The sequence below is a fragment of the Phaethon lepturus genome, unplaced genomic scaffold (assembly GCF_000687285.1).
Source record: "Phaethon lepturus isolate BGI_N335 unplaced genomic scaffold, ASM68728v1 scaffold8075, whole genome shotgun sequence".
Classification (NCBI taxonomy): Eukaryota; Metazoa; Chordata; class Aves; order Phaethontiformes; family Phaethontidae; genus Phaethon; species Phaethon lepturus.
In genome coordinates, this window is record NW_010538352.1 from 116,651 (window position 1) to 133,598 (window position 16,948).

The 16,948-nt window shown below is 39.6% G+C and overlaps 1 protein-coding gene across 1 annotated transcript in view; it reads left to right on the forward strand.

The window, feature by feature from the left end:
• The window catches only part of LRRC7 (leucine rich repeat containing 7), a 101,287-nt gene that overhangs the window by 51,020 nt on the left and 33,319 nt on the right, over nt 1–16,948 (forward strand). Inside the window, exons 10-14 of the mRNA XM_010286768.1 lie at nt 1,000–1,129; nt 1,562–1,677; nt 10,748–10,817; nt 12,815–12,914; nt 13,661–13,779. Coding sequence (XP_010285070.1) covers nt 1,000–1,129; nt 1,562–1,677; nt 10,748–10,817; nt 12,815–12,914; nt 13,661–13,779 — 535 coding nt within the window. The remainder of the gene's footprint in view (nt 1–999; nt 1,130–1,561; nt 1,678–10,747; nt 10,818–12,814; nt 12,915–13,660; nt 13,780–16,948) is intronic.

Here is a 16,948-nt window from a genome sequence, read left to right on the forward strand (position 1 = left end):
GGACTCAGCAGAAAACCTCCAACTCATTTCACAACTTCTTCATGGGTATTAAAATACAGGAATATATTGACTGCCAATTCTGTGCCCTAGGAAGCTGTGCTTTCTCTATACGTACAGCTCTCTGGTGCTGTGGGCTGTGGCTAACCTGGACTTCAGTTCAACAGGGGAGTTTCTGTCAGCTGTCTCTATTTCATCCTCTTTCCTGGAAATGTGATTACATGAAGGAAAGGTCAGGTCTCTTTCTTTTCATGATTTGACAGAATACAATGATCTAGGAAAATGGATACAAGACAGAAATGGAGATGGTTTCATTTTTTTTAGAGAGAGAACTTGAGTGTCAGAAGACTACTTTACTTTGGTCTGCTTTGTTTCGGTCCTTGCCATGCAGATACCCTTTCAAGATCACTTTTTAGCCAGCTTTCTCAACATGTAAGAGATAAGCGCTTTTACAAAAACCATGTCTGACTGCAACAGGCTGAGATTACTTACCTGAGTTTGGATCCGAGTTCATCTTTTTTCACCTACTGATCTGTATTAGAAATGATGTCAAGTGCATCGGTTGGAATGTACACTGGAGGCAACTTCTGCTTCCCTTTCCTTTGCTCTCACCAGCAGTATTTCTTTACCTGTTGTCTGTCTTTGTATGTTAAGATTATAAACTTTTTGGTTTGATTCTTCAGCTTAGTATAAATTGCCCTGATCACTGTCTATCTGAAGTACTTGGAATACTTCCTCACTACAAAAAGGAAGAATGATAATGTGGGGAAACTAAGTGGTCTTTCTTAAACTGCCTACTGGATAAGATTAACAGTGTCCCTAATAGTTCCTAAAATCATATTATTATAGACTTCTCCTGGGGAAATCTGCAATAAAGGATCCCTCTTTCAGGGTATGATGCCAGTAGTAGTGTGATGCTTTAAAACATTCAAAGGTTTTAGATTGTTAGGTTTTGTTACCTAGTCCTTGTATAGCATCTAACAAGTTTGTTTACAATTTCAGTTTATCTTTATTAGAAGAATTTGACTGCAGCTGTAATGAGTTGGAGTCCTTACCTTCTACCATCGGATACCTTCATAACCTGAGGACATTGGCTGTGGATGAGAATTTCCTTCCTGAACTGCCCAGAGAAGTGAGAAGCTGATTCTTTTTTTAAATTACAGGTTGAAATGGTTTGTGGTAGGCCCAAGATTTCATCCCTGCTCAGACAAAATAGCTGCTAAGCCAGTTCCTTCTGCATGCAGTGGAAGACCAAATCTTTCTTACATTCTCAATAGTAAAATAGTAAAACTGGTAAATTAGTAAATTCATGTAAAGGTGAGAGTGTCACTCGGAGTAGCGGAAGTAGCCCTAGGCATTTCCCTGATGTTACTGACAAAGGGAGGGTGTTATTTTGTGACTACAGATTCTGTATTTTCTGCTTTTTCTTGGTTATAGAAAAACACAATTTGGCCACCTCCCAACATGAAAAGTTAGTGATAATAAATTTTACCAAGGTAGGCATCCTAACTGTTCTTTGGATATGGATAATTAACAAATCCATTTGTTCTTTTCATTCCTACAGATTGGAAGCTGTAAAAACGTAACAGTGATGTCTCTGCGCTCTAACAAGCTAGAGTTTCTTCCGGATGAAATTGGTCAGATGCAGAAGCTGAGAGTGTTAAATCTGAGCGATAACAGGTACAGTTCACATAATTTTACTAACCCATTGTAAGAATTTATTTTTTGACAAATTTAAACTACTATTTTAGTTGTTTCTAAAAATAAATTTATATGAAATACATTTTAAAAATATAAAAATTCAATTTAGAATTACTTCATTTAAACTATAAGGAAAAAATCCTGGTTTGGTTTTTTTTTTTTTTAATCTATATGGTTTGGTCTTAATTCCACTGACATCCAAAGAAAAACTTGAATGGGGCCAAGATCTGGGTCTCTGTGTTTTCATAGATTAAAACCTGTTTACTTCTTTTATCTCCTGCTGTTTCCATCTGAAAGTGTGATATTTGTCTATAAAACTGTATATAACTTTTTAATATTTAATGATTACAAAATTGTGACAAGCTGATTATATAGGAAACTGTTAAATGCAAGCACACTAGCATGTTATCTGACTCCACTGAAATCAAAAGAAAATTTTCTATTTTCTTCAGCAGAGCAAAGGTTTTGTCAAAGGAAGAGATTCTTCTGTTCTTATGCACATGACTGTTCCTCTGAGAAACAGAATGCTTAAAATGAGCCTTTCTTGATACTTATCCCATGTTGCCATTAGGATCAGAAAAGACTTTTCCTTGAAATTTATACATGTGTATGTTTAATACAAGTTTGCTCAGTCGTGTAACAAATGGCATGTGAATACCATTTTGTTTCCAGTAATTATCATCCATATTCAGTAAAAATTAGGGGAAGGACTTTCCACAGCTGTGTCTAATTTACTGTCAGCACTTTCATTGTTGAAATTAGTTGACCATAAAATATCAAATGAAGTAATGTAGAAATCCGTGTAATGTATTTGTTTAAAATTATGTGCTTAATTCTGTTAGATGATTTTCCACGTTGCAGTTGTGTATGATAAAATACCTTATGTATGGACCAGGACGTAAAGTTAAACTTAACTCTAGTTTGTGTTGAAACTGTCCAAGTCCCAGGATCAAATCTTGATTTTGGGTTTCAGATTCCAGTGCTTTCCCAGGGACAGGGAGTACTCTCCCATGAGGATGTCACCACAGCAGTCTTTGTTTGTGCTTTTATCTGTACAGCTAGAGTCTGAAACTGTATTTCAGGCAACATTTTAGACTCCCTCAGGCTGGCATTCTTGCCAGCAATGACAGTCCAGCTTCCCTTCACTGTTCCTGCATCCATATACCCTGTCCTGTCCTAGCGTGATTTGTCCAGGCATCTGGGGATCTTGAATGCATAGGTGTATATAGGTGAAAGCAGCCTGTCAGAAATATGGTGAATTTTCAGATGGCCGTTTCCAGTGGCTGCTCCACCTTGTTGCTGCACAGCGCACAGGAGGAGGCACACAGTGGGCACAGGAGTGGGGAGGCAACAGGCCAGCGCTGGTTCGGGGCCTCTTGGGAGTCCAGGGAGCTGCAACGGCAGGGTGCCTTCCCTGGCACATGAAACCAACCTGAGCTGGCTCACTCTGCCCCCTTTTCAAACCTGTAATTGTGCCATGAGGTTGCACTGAGGAAGCAGAAAACTAGTCCTTTTGGTTTTTCCCCCTTTTTTGGCCAAGTTAGTTACTTTTCTGCCAAGTCGGCTGCTGATTTCAGGCACATGACATCATGAGTAATTACTGATTATGAGTGCTATTGCTGGGGTCAGAGAGGGAAGGAGCAGGTGGCTCACTGCTGAGAGGAGGCAGTGGTGGTGGTAAGAGCAGGCAAGGATTCTCAACCAAGCTGACCTGACGGCTGGATGCCACCAAAACAGCAGTCCTGCCCCACCTTCCTTTTTCCCCAGCTGCCCACGTATGAGAGAGGTTTGGGATTTCCATCGTGGAGGAAGGTAGTTACGGAACCAGCATCCCAATGACGTCATGTTCCTTGGGGTGGGATGTGTCAGCTGCTGTCCTTCCCACTCCCCCTTTGTTGCTGGCTGGTAGCCTTGCATCTGCCCCTATGCTTGCTCAGGGCTCACTGCGCAGGGCACCGAGTTGGTGTCGCTCACTGAAAATGGAAGCAGCTATTGTTCTTGTGGTGTTCATTTTATGACACTTCTCACAGTCCATTTGCTCACCGTGGAGTCTGGCAAACACCAAAGCCAGCTAAAGGTAAACAGTGGCTGTGCACCAAAGAGGTGTGAGGAGGGCAGGAGAACAGGAGCTTTGCCTATTGGAGTGGGAAGCTGTTCTCTCAAGTCAGCCTGAAAAACCATACAGCAAGTTGTAAGCGTTGTAGAACTAGTGGGAGAGCACAGTCTAGACTAGGAGAGATAGGAACTGTCTCACACCATAGACCTTCAACCTTTAAACCTGGTTGAATTGTCTCAATTGTACTTTTCTTGGAGGGTTTTGGGAAGCAATTTTTTCCTCCTTTCTTGATATCAATTCCATCTGAGGTTAAATGTTGCCCTGCTGAGACATTGTGATAATACTTTTGTTATGGAACTTTCCACCTTAATGAAACTAAAAAGTTTCAATGTTTTGGCACCAAAGACTTTAGACAAAGTTCAGATACCATCTTAATGTTGGATTTTTAATGGTTTTCTTACTTTTCTGTTTTCCCATTTGTGCATTCATATTAACATCAAGGCAATATCCATTCTTTCTTTGAATGAGTCCACATGTACATGCTAATAAGGAGTGTACTTGGGCTCTGCTTGTTGGTAGGAACCTTTCCAAGTTACTGCAACAGTTTTGCCCCTCTACTCTTCCTGCTTCAGATATGACAGAGAAGGTAGAGCACATCAGCTCTTTTCCTGGATACCCCTTCGAGCCATTGGAAGAAGAGACACAGACATGCAAGCAGAGCAAAAAGACAATTCTAGAGGCAAGGGGTCAGTGCACGTGCTTCACCCCATGGTGACAGAGTCCTGGGATGTGGGTCAACCTTTTCACTGTCAGCCTGTTGCAAGACCTGCTGAGCCCTGATCTCTGTGGGCTGCTAAGGCAGACCCATTCACACCACACGCTGCTGATGCAGCCTTTTTGGCATAAAAGCCCCAACCTTTGCACAGATCTGAAGAACAGCTGTTACTCCCTGTACTGTGTAACAAATGGGGATGGACTGTGCATATGATCACATATTCTTTCAGAATTTATCTGGCCAGTCCTTTATGACTTTTTCCTCTTGACACCACCGAGGATTTCATGTCCGTTCCGGCAGGTGTTGTGTTGCTCATGCATTTTTGCATGTTCTTTTCCTTGTAGAGGGAAGAAACCCTGTCACCATGACTGTCAATCCCTGCCGATTATCATGGATGTATAGCTTTACAAAGGGAACACAGCCTTCCATTGGGGATCTGTCCACTGCAGGTTTAGCCCAGTGAATGATACCTCAGGGTCATCTTGCTCTACTTTGTCAGATGTCGAATTTCACCTCCAGTGTGCACTTGTGTATCCATTAGCCTTTTACGTCATTGCCTTTTTCCCAGTGACTTTCTCTGCTAATAGCTGGGCTACTCAAGTGTCTACTGAGATGCCCTTCTGCCACCAAAAACGTTCATTCTGGACATGTTCCTCATGGCATGGGGCGTGCACTCTGGCTCAAGGCATGTAGAGTACAGGGGTATTGGTGGCTTTGAACTTGCCTTGCCAGAGTGCTTGGAAAATTTGCAGTGTGCTCTCTGAATGGTCACACACACATGGAGTGGTGGACAACTGTGATGTAACATGTAAAGAGGAAAAAAGGACCTCTCCCTCCTTTGCATTATCTGGAGGTTGTCTAGGTATGAAAGTCAGAAACATTTTGGGAGATTTGGTCTAAAATCCTGATTGGATGTCTTTCAGGAAGGAGGCAAACCTCACATAGACCTCTTTGCCACTCAGGCTAACAGGAATCTCAAATTTTGTGAGTTGACACATTTTGCTCAAAGGTGGGTCAGTGTTTGAAGTCACCCCCCAGTGCATTTTTAATACTATGGTTTCAGCTACTACAGGCTTTCGCTCTTGTTCCATGTCTTCTGAAGGCCCTCATCGTAAGATAAGAACCTACATAAGATGGACCTTGCTGATCTTAATTGACTGCAAACTGTTTTAGTTCCAGGACTTTCTTCAAATACTCATGTTAGAATTCTGTTTTAACCAGGGAATCAGACTCCAGTTTTTCTCTCCCATGCCATACACTCTAAGACTATATACTTCTCATCTCCATAGTTGGGAGTCCTCTCTCCTTTTATCTTTACAGGTCCAATCCTGTTGCAGGCTCTTCATCCCTGGGAAATGCAGTATTCGGTTGTCTCTACACAATAAAAGACAATGATGGGTTGAATCCTGACTTGCTATCAGATTGCAAAGGTGGCGTCTAATGAGGGCTAATGTGCATCTGGCCAGAGCTTAGGTGGCTTCACCCTCTGCAGTCAGGAAAGTTTTGATGCCAGATACTTGCAATGCAGCTACCTGGAGAGTCATCCTTCCCTTTGCCAGGCATAACTCTGTCTCCAGTGCTTCAAGAAACAGTGCAGCATTTGATAAAGTAGTTGTGCAGTTAACTACTTGCATGAAAGATATCGAGACCTCCACCACATAATGAGTCACTGGGTGTAGCTGCTTGGATTCAGTCACTGTTAAGAGTGCACATGGGATTCATTCAAAGAAAAAAAGATGTCTTACCAGTAACCGGTGTTCTTCACAATGTGTAGTCCACATATACGTTTGTCTTCCATCTGCTTCTCCTCTCTCCTCAGAGTCCTTCCAGGTATGAGTCCTGTGATTGAGAGGTAGAATTGTTAGAATGTACATTTGGGCTACACTTCTCAAAGAGCATCGGTTACTGGTAAGTAACCTTTCTTTTAGTTTTAGATTGTTCTTAAAGAAGAGCTGAAAGAATCATCACCTTTTTGTATTTGCACTGCTTCTGCTTCTGTCCTGGGGTCAGAACTCAATTACTGCTCTGAATCTCACCCACAGAAGTTAGATGAAAAAAAGTCCTAAGACTACATGATCCATTAAAAAAAAGGAGACTGTTCCCTGGTGTACCTTTTCTTTTTCTGTTTAGTTAATTAATTATACAGTATTCCTCATTGCCAAAGAGGTAATTACTTCTGGCCATGTATATCCACAAGTGGTTTTGTGAACAGTATGTTGATGGGTTAATATGACTCGTGTTCAATTGTACAGTATTCCTCATTGCCAAAGAGGAACTTCTGGCCATGTATATCCACAAGTGGTTTTGTGAACAGTATGTTGATGGGTTAATATGACTCGTGTTCTTTTAAACTTTCACACTCCAAAAACTGTATTATTATCAATTTGCTGAGAGTCACCTTGGAGAACTGTCACAAATAGCAACTCTCTCTGGGCCTGACCAACTGACTGGAAATGCTACTTGTTATTATTAACTTTCAACATGTTTTGACATTAATTTTTCATGTTTGGGTTATTTGAAAATTCTTTCTTAATGTCATCGAAGTATAAGAATTTGCATTGATGAATCTAGAAAGTATTCCCTTATGTATGTCTTACTCAAACTAATAATCAGTGGAAACTCTTCCCATACTCTGAGATTGCTTACTTAGGGCATAACAAAAACAAAAGTTAGTACCTCAGACAAGTAAGTAGTGGGTTATTTTACAAAACTATGAGAAAAACAATTATTATCAAGAAAGAAAAGTTTAAATTCTGTCTGTCAGTAGGCTTACAATAAAAGTGAAGACCACCTTCACCTCATAAGCCCCCTCAAATACTCAACATTTAATATTTTTTATATTTAAACAGTATCAATGATATTTTCTTTGCTTTTCTTGTGTTCCATGAATAATAATACTCATTAGTCATTTATTAGTATTTAGCCCTTAAGAAGTTAAAAAATTGTGCAAAAGATGTAATCTGGCATTAATAATGGGAGGAATTACTCTAAACTCCTCATTCCAGAATGGCGTAACACACTGCATGTGGCAATGGTTTAATGTTTAGGGGTGTCATTTCAAGAAGTGTGCTACTTTTGGTTTAATTCGTTTTTATTCATGTGAGGAACTTAGGGGAAATTTTTTCCTTTTTTCTCATAAGAGAACATTTTCTATGTGAAAATTAAACACTATGTAAAAAGGCCATATGCATTTCATGCTTTTCCAAACTATTGGAACTATGTTGGATATGTGAACTATGTGGATAGTTGTTTTCCTGAAAAATCAGTTGGTGCTTCAGGATTTACCTTAAAAGAAGTATTTTTATCAATAACTCCTAAACTTTCACATTTACCAATGGCAAACAGCACCTTCCAGTAGGGAAATGGCCTCACACAGAGGTTATTTATTCTGGCTGAGTCAAATACCATCCATAGTAAGAATAAGTCATTTTCGGTACAGCATATTTGCCTTTGAATTGTAAGTTAATTTAATTTGGCCACCTTCTTAATTAGCTATCTGTGCACCAATTAAAGTTTCATCTAGTATTGTGAATTATTTTCCCCTAGGTTTATAATAACAATTACATATGTAATTTTCCAGATTGTCTAGTGAGAAGTTTCAGCATTTAAGCTTAAAAGAAAAGCTCTCTGTTGAATAGCACAGCCATAAACTTTACATTTCTTTGTATTGATATCTGATTGCAGTCATGTATTAGATCAATGGAAGCAGTGCAGGTTAATCACTTTTTTCAATTACTGATAAACAGTTTTCTCTTCAGAGGAGGCCCCATCCTTTACTGAGGATGATGTGAGTTAGTTCTTTGAAATCAGCAGAGTTATGCTGATTTATATCAAATAGGATCTGGCCTATAGTATGTAGAAAGTAATCAACCTACATCCATACATTTGAGATCCTTTGTAGCTGTAGTATACCCTTAATTTGACTGACGAAGCTAGAAAAACCTTTATGTATTTACCTTTCATGGTTAAACTACTATAATGTAAGTGACAATTACCATGGGCCTTGTTCTGAAAGTGGGTGTAGTGCAAAATAGCGTAATTCAGTTGTTCATGAAAGTGAGCGTGTTTGCTTATGCATTGTTAGTACAGATGAAAGAGAAATATTCCTACAATACACAATTTAAAAAGCAGTCTTAAACTTGGCAAAAACAAATTGCAGTTAGAAAAAGAGGCTGAGGCTTATCTTGGTTAAAAATTTTCAAAAAACAGTAATGATTTTGGGTGCCTCCGTTCTTTGATCTCTAATTCGAGATTTTTTCTTTTGAAACATCTTAAAATCAGACCTTTTCAGACGTTTAAAAACAGATCTCCAGGCTTATTGGCAAAGAAGAATTAAAAGTAAAGAATTCTGTGTTTTGTTTGAATATGGAAATGGAAAACCAGCTTGGAAATCTTGCCACTCATAATTTCTGAAGCATGCTTACCAGTCTTGCTTCTCCCTTTGATGCACACTTCTCAACTTGAGTGTTTGAATATGGAAGTGGAAAACCTGCTTGGAAATCCCCTTGCCACACATAATTTCTGAAGCATGCTTACCAGTCTTGCTTCTCCCTTTGATGCACACTTCTCAACTTGAGTGCATTGGAAACATCACCAGTAACCTTCTGCAGACAAAGGTTTCTGTATGGTTTTAAAACTTACGTTACACGTACTGAATCCTAAAGTGTAAAGAAATAAAGGTATCGCCTAAAAAGCAAAAGTTCTTCTCTTTTTGTACAGAAAAAAAAGCTCTGAATAAAACATCTGGATAAACAGTATTTAAGAATGCTTACGTTAACTATTAAAGCTTAAACTTGTAACCTTAATTTTTAAAGAATGTCACACTATTTCGCACTGCGGTATTCATTTTGTGGTAAGACAGGAATGAAAACTAAATTTAAGATAGTTTAGGCATTCCTACTTTCTTATGGCATTCATTCTGGGTTTAAGCATGCCCACACATGTAAAACCACTCTAATCTATACAGGCATTTGATTGGAGATTATGTTGTAGCACAGTATGAATGTGTATACATTGCATAGATAAGTCATTTTTAGTATAAGGTATTCTTACTAAAATCTGTAAAATGCGTTACTTGCAGTAAGTACACGCTGCTTTCTGAAGTAACACAATTTTTAATGGTAATGACTTTGTGGCAAAAATACAGCTAAAGTAATTCCATAATGGCTACACCGATTCAAAGCGCTGCATAGAGGCAGTGGTGCAAAAGCTTGTGAGGTGCTTATCTCCCAGAAATACAGATAGATTTTTACTATGAAGAAGACCATAGGAATATTGCTGGTTATTTGCTGGTAGAGGGGCAAAGGATTCTCCTGATGATGCCATGCAGGTGGAGTACCAGACAGTGGATTGCCGGTCTTACCTGAGGTGTGAGTGAACGTATCTTTCCACAGGATGGGACTGTCTGACTCTGTCAGAAAAGGGCTTTTCCTCTTTTCTTTTTCTTAAATCACATTTAGCTTTTGTCTTTGTAGACGGTGCTTTGGTTGGTCCCTTTCTTCCTACAGTCCTCCAGCTCTTTAACTTTCTGTAACGCAAAGATGGGAGCATATCAGTCTGTGGTTAGGACAGCCCTCTCGTGTTTGTACAGACTGAAAAGTAAAAATAATATTTTCAGAATTAGTGGGAAAAACATGAATGAAGTTTCCACAAGTATCTAGTCATCATTTCCCCACTCCCACATTCAGATCACTTTTAGGAAATGTGTTTACATGTATAATTAAAATACTAATTTTTTTACTCTTTTCATTTTAATTTTAGGTTCACTATGAATACTTACATTATTATTTTAACATTTTTCCTAACATTTCTGCAAAAATGAATTTTCAATAATCTTAGAGTATTTCTGTTCCAAATAAAAGGATTTCTGTTAGCTACACTGAAAACTGTTAGGTCTTTTCTATAAGTCTCCCTGGGACCAAGATTTTTCTGTTTTCTGTGTTACAAGCTGTAACTTTGGTTACATTATAGCCACGGCAAAATATCTGTATCTCCTTAGTACCTTCAGAGTATGATGTCAGTATTTTTTGATTCCACGTGTCACTCTTAATGTGGAATGCCCTTAATAAAATATTGTATTTTAGTAAAAAGTGAGAGAAAATAAAGATATGAAATCATATCAATTTCAGTATGATCAAGGTAAACATGCTACATACAAATCTTTCAAAGAAACTTGTGAAAATGAAGGATTCATGTTGTTCCAATATTATCATTTACAGACTGAAGAATTTACCATTCACTTTTACTAAACTTAAAGAACTTGCAGCTTTGTGGCTTTCTGACAACCAGGTAATGACTTTCAATATTCATATTTTCTTTAGTAACTAGGAATCTTAGCAAGGGCCGTAAATGAAACCTATAATTTAATACACGATTGTAGTAGAATTTTAGAAGTGTTTGCTCCCAGTCCAGCTTTATACTTTCATATCAAAGTATAGATTCTTCTGGCCATCATTTATTAACTTGGAAAAATCACCTTTGCAGGATTTATTACTTGCATCTAGCTAAGCTTCTATATCCTTACAAAAGTAGTAAATAAAGGCCAAAAGTATCAAGAGAATATTCTGTAAATAGAAATTCAAGAGGTAAGACTTTGTTATCATATTATTAGTTTGTCCCATCCTTTACTCCATCTATGCCTCTGTTCTTATCATCTTCCTTTTCCCTTTTCCTGTCCATGCTTCCATTCCTGCATATTTTAAACTCCATTAAAGTCAGTGCGAGTTTAAACATGCAAAGGATACGCAAGAACTCTTAGTCTTGTTTTGGAGAAAACTGTCATTTATGTTCCTTCTAAGTTTAAGTATGCCTTTCTTTGTTCCAAGCCATTTGGTTTCACCATTATATATTATTTAGAATTCTATTTTAAAACAAATTATGTAACATGAACACTGAGAAATGTTAACAGTTCAGCCAGCATCTGGGCACTAAAGTAAGTCTTGATCCTTTCCAGGATTGGTGGATAGAATAATTTTGCACTTCCATAATTTAACTCTAAATGGAGAAAAACTCAATTTGTACAATGTTAGAAATGTTCGACATACCTCACAGTTTTTAATAGTCTCAGTAAATTCTCGTAGTCTCATCTTTCTCACTTTGCAATAACGCCCATGGTCAGATATTATACCTCTTTAACTGAAGCTGATGAGGATGATTCTTCAGGGGCCAATTATCGTGCTACTGGAAATTAATCCATCCTTTTATCGGTATGAAAAAGCCGCAGGGACTCAGGTCCTGCAGCTGCCTCTTTGTGGGAGACCGTGTGCGTACGCCTGTGCTGAGCACTGCTGGTTGAGCACTGCTCAGAGCAGAGCCCGGGCCCGTCCACGGCCAAGCAGATGCGGTCGTTTCTTTGTCAAGATGTCAGCTAAAATTCCTGCGGATTCCTGGCCAGTGTGTCCCATTCAGCCCTGCCCTCAAATCATAGCAAAGCCCAATGCAATGCAGTCAATAGATTTACATTGGCACTTGCTTATTGCACGGCTCCTTAAATGCAGTTTTTACTTCTATAGCTCAGAAGAAGTTTTAAAGCTGAAGGGAGGAGAGACTAAGTGGGAGGAGTAACAGAAAATGATGAGTAAATTTTAATGTGTTAAAGTAGGATCCTTGGGTTTTTTTACTCTAACTTCCATTAAAAAAGTGACATTGCATGACTCCTTAGGCCAGCTACAGAACATACTCTTCCTTTTAAATATACAATATTTTTTCAGCATTTTGACTTTTCTACAGTATAGCATAGATTAATTTCTATTCTAAGAACTATGACAGTCACTCCTAGATGCTACATTAGAGCAAAGTGGTAATAAAAAATTATCAATTGAAGTAAAAACAGAAGTAACATCTGAATATTCAGAATGCCTCCATGTAAATTCTCCAGTATCTTGCACCAGGTTTACCCTCAGAGGAACTAAGACCTATCATGAATCTACTCATCGTTGGCTCTAGTTTAAAATCGATCACAGCCATAATGTGGGTGTTTTAACTGTGTAGTTGCAGCTCTGTTTGGCTGATCCTTTAGCTTCCTCACTGGTATTGCTCTGAACATGCAGTCAATATTTCTCATACTTAGTGTTCTGTTGATCCTGGTAGGAATTGCAGGAATTATAGAAGTGAGGAATGGGAGAGGAGGGATTTCCACCAGATTAATACTTTTTTTTTGTCCATAGAGGTTTATTTTCATACAGAATTTTAGTTAATCTCTTATTTTCTATTTATCAAATGCTAAAATCCCATGTCAACACACATGCTCTAAGTTAACAGTTCTTTGTTTTGCCTTTCCTGTGCAGTCCAAGGCTCTCATTCCACTGCAAACTGAGGCTCACCCAGAAACAAAGCAGAGAGTACTGACTAACTACATGTTTCCCCAGCAGCCCCGCAGCGATGAAGGTAAAACACCATCAGCAGTTCCTACAGAGGCAGGAACAGTGCTTGTTTAGATAGTGGAGAAAAAAACAAAAGGAAGGAGAGGAACGGGTTTCAGACGTGGTTCTGTGCACGAGTGTCTCTTCTGACTCGTAAAGCCAGTGGTGCACACGTAACAGCCTGTGTTTTGTCATGTACAAAGGAATCTGGTTTACAAATCCATTATTCTCAGACCATCAGATTTACATTTTCTTAAACATTTCATTATTTTCAGAAGAATGGCTTTGTATAAACAATTTGAACCTGGGAATTGAGTGTGCATGGGACAGAAATTCTAGGATATGCCTTGCTGCCATGCGGACAGGCAGTTGGCCGGAGCCAGCTCAACCTGCAGAGACTCTGGACCCATCTGAGAGAGCTGCACAGTGGGCCAGCTCCTAGACACATTATGTTCAGAGCTCTGAGCCTGACAGAGTTGAGGATTTGGCTCCTCACATAGCTATGTTAAGTTAGAGAGTTTTCGTACTCCCCCTCTGTACCAGATCTGCCCCGAAACCCATCACTCTCATTTCAGTTTCAATATTAAACACTTACTTGTAATGGTATATCAGTTACTACTCCTGCTGCCCTTCTCAACAGTTTTAGAACAATAACCCAAGATTACAGGATCAACTAAGAACTTGAACTTGTCTTTTTAGATCATTTCCAGTCTTCTGCTGAGTGCACTAATTACTTGTTCTTGTGCATTACTGTTTGCAATTTAACTGTAGATTTCCAGTCAGACAGTGATAGTTTTAACCCTACTTTATGGGAGGAGCAAAGACAGCAACGCATGACTGTTGCCTTTGAATTTGAAGAAAAAAAGGAAGAGGAAGAAAATGCAGGGAAAGTTAAGGTAAGTGCTATTTGATTTATTCTGGTATTCACGTATTATGGACAGGGTCCAATTTACAGATCTTGACTCGAACCATTTTTGTGTTCTAAATACCCGTAAAGTACTCGTCACCATGTTTCAAGTACATCAGTTGAAGAAGAATAGCATGTCTGTTCTCCCTCGAGTACACATTACCAATTTCTGCTTTTGCTATTGTTGCCTAGACAGCAAAACTTTGATTTCATCAGTCAGTTCAGGCCCATAACCCTAATGTCGGGTCCCTACTGTGGCAGGTGTTTTGTCACGAAGACGAAATTAACAGAAAATGTTAGGAGGCATAGAATTAATGTCCAACCACCTAGTTCTTTAGAAATATTTAGATCACATAGGGGATTCTGTATTCCTCTCAAAGCAGAAGTCAATGAGAGCTTTGCAACTTCATGGAGTTAAACAGGAATGGGCAGTAGAGAGGCTCTCTCCCATCAGTTTTGTAACCTACCAAAAATTAAGAACAAAACATGAATATCCTCCCCTGGAATTAATATAATTCCAGAGTTTTCAACTGAGCCCTTAATGGCTTACATTGTTAGAAGAATATTGTCAGGACCATCTATGTTTATGCGGCATGAAAATTTCTATTTCTTGAATAATATAAAGGAATTACCCCAGATCGAACACTTAAACTGCAAATTTTTAACTGTGGTAGGATACCCAACGTGAAATACATTGCCAGAGACAAAAATCATATTGGGAGATTTAAATAATATTTTACTTTTTAAATTAACAATACTATTATTAATAACTATTTAACATTCCCTTTAGAACCTCTTGGAAATGTTGGATTTTTCTTTTTAATATTTATCCCAATGAGGAATGTTCATCTAACTCTTGTAACCAGAGATAACGAGCTCTGATGCTTTAATAAAACAGAAACAGATTCAAAAAGCTTCCTTTGCCTAACAATAAATAGATTAAACTGAAATTTTATCCCAGATGAATTGCAGGTTTATGGGTAATATAGGGAAAACAGAGCATCTGGGAGAGTTTTATATTATTCCACCTCTTCTTATCAGAATTTTAACTGTGGGTAATATGGCTGGCCAAATGTGCAACACAACTGAAATATTGAGAGAGAAATAGATATCAATTTCTAAGATCATGGAAGAATTTAATTGTATTATATGTTATTTGCAAGCATTGTTTTAAATATTGAAATGTAATATGCGAATTATATCACGTAGATAGCCATTTTGTTCATAATATATTTCAGAACACTATGAATGGTTGAAACTAATGTTTCCTTTGAGTAAACTGTTCACGTAGAAAAAATAAATCCTTCATCCACTGAAAGCTGTTCCTGTACGTCAGTTCACATGCTGCCACCTGCTGTACGGAAAACGGGGAGGCAAACACAGCCAAGACACAGTACCACATTTTCAGGTTTCCTACGAACAGCACTGAATAAAAATAGCTGTCCTGTGCCCAGTGCTGTGAGCAGATGTGTCTGCGCGGTGTGATCCCAGGCCCCGGCTCTCCGTGCCAGAGCTGCTCAGGATGCTGTGGATGCTCTGGTTGCAGTGCTTCTTCGCTGGGCTGTTTGCTCATCCCCGGCAGCTGCCAAGGTCGTGGTCTGTGGAGCAGAGTTTGCGTGCCCAGAGACGTGCGCTGGGCGGCTGCAGCCTCAGCCCAGCCGCAGCAGAGCCTGGGGAGGGCAGCCTGCGGCCAGCCGTGCTGCCGGCGCAAGGAGCGGTTTGTACCGCGTGGGTGATGCGTGTCCCGCAGGGCTGCACCTCTCCCTCACGTTTCGGCTTGGCCATCCAGAGGTCAAGATAGTCTTTATCCTTTGTATCTCTGCTCCTTAGCTGTGGAAGAGTCCAACACTAAAGTATATTTCCTGGAGTTCTTTCTTACCTGTTCTCCCTCTCATCCATAGAGAGGGGGTATAAGCCAATGTTGTAGTGCATGAGATTCCTCTGTTCCCACGTACAATCCGATGTTCCGCTCCTCCATAATGATCCTAAGTTCTTCACATCAGACCAAAACACTAAATTTTGCAGCTGATGCTATAGTTACTGCTTATATAGAGAAGAACTCTTAAATGAAAAGCTAAGCAGGGAGCTAGGAGCTGATCAGATATTTCCTCCCATCTGTGTACCTTGAAGAGAGCATCTCTCTTCTCTCGTATCTCACTGTGTGTACACCAGACACCCATGAATACCTGTAGTTTGTAAAAACTGAAAATAGAGAAATAATACTGTTCAAACCTGGGAAATCTTGCCAGACTGTGAATTGTATGCTAGTATTTCAAATAGTTGTATTTTCCAAATTGTTGATGCTTTTGCTTCTAAAATATTCCTATCAACAGACCATATTCATTTGAATCCAAAATGACATTTTTCCTACTTGTTAGGAATTTAAAATCCAACAGCTGTAATAGTGAGCTATGAAAAGTAAGCTCCCTTTGCTTACCTCACATACACAATGAGGTGAAAGCTTCTTTGTGGTAAATGCTTCCAAATACTTATTACATGGTAGATGTGGAATTTGAAATTTCACAGCCTCATAATAGGGAACAGTTATCCTGACACGCACAGCTTGCATTGGGAGCTGTAATTTTACTCCATTTAAGGATTTTATTGCATTTCCACCCCAAAACCAGGCCCAAAGAGAGTGGCAGGCTCAGCCAGCACCTTCTGCATTTCAGCTGACTGCCTTTGGTGGCTGTTACGTGCACTCAGCAGTGGGCTTGCTGCTCCGCAGGACGTGCTTTCTGGTTCACCTTGCGAATCGCGAGTTTAGTGCTTAAGCCACAGCCGTCTTTCACAGCTCGGACAAAGGCGGTGGAGACAGGGCAGGTTTGCAGCATGAAGGACGGAGCGGGGAGGGCAGGAGATGCTCTGTGGAGGAGAGCGCCCTGTGCTGAGAGGGAAGCATCCGCCGCAGGCGAGGCTGAAGGGACAAACCCACAGGCTGCCCGCGCTCTCTGCACAGCCCAAGCAGCCTTGCCCAGGTCATGCTGCGTTTGGATGCACACCTCAGTTTCTTCAACATCTCTTCTCATGATGTGGTGTGATGTTCAGCAGATAAGATATGTCTGTAACACAGTGGGGGAGGTATAAGGAGTGGTCAGCATCATGTATGTCATCATTCCTTCTTTGATAATTCCTGAAGTCGTCATTTCCTT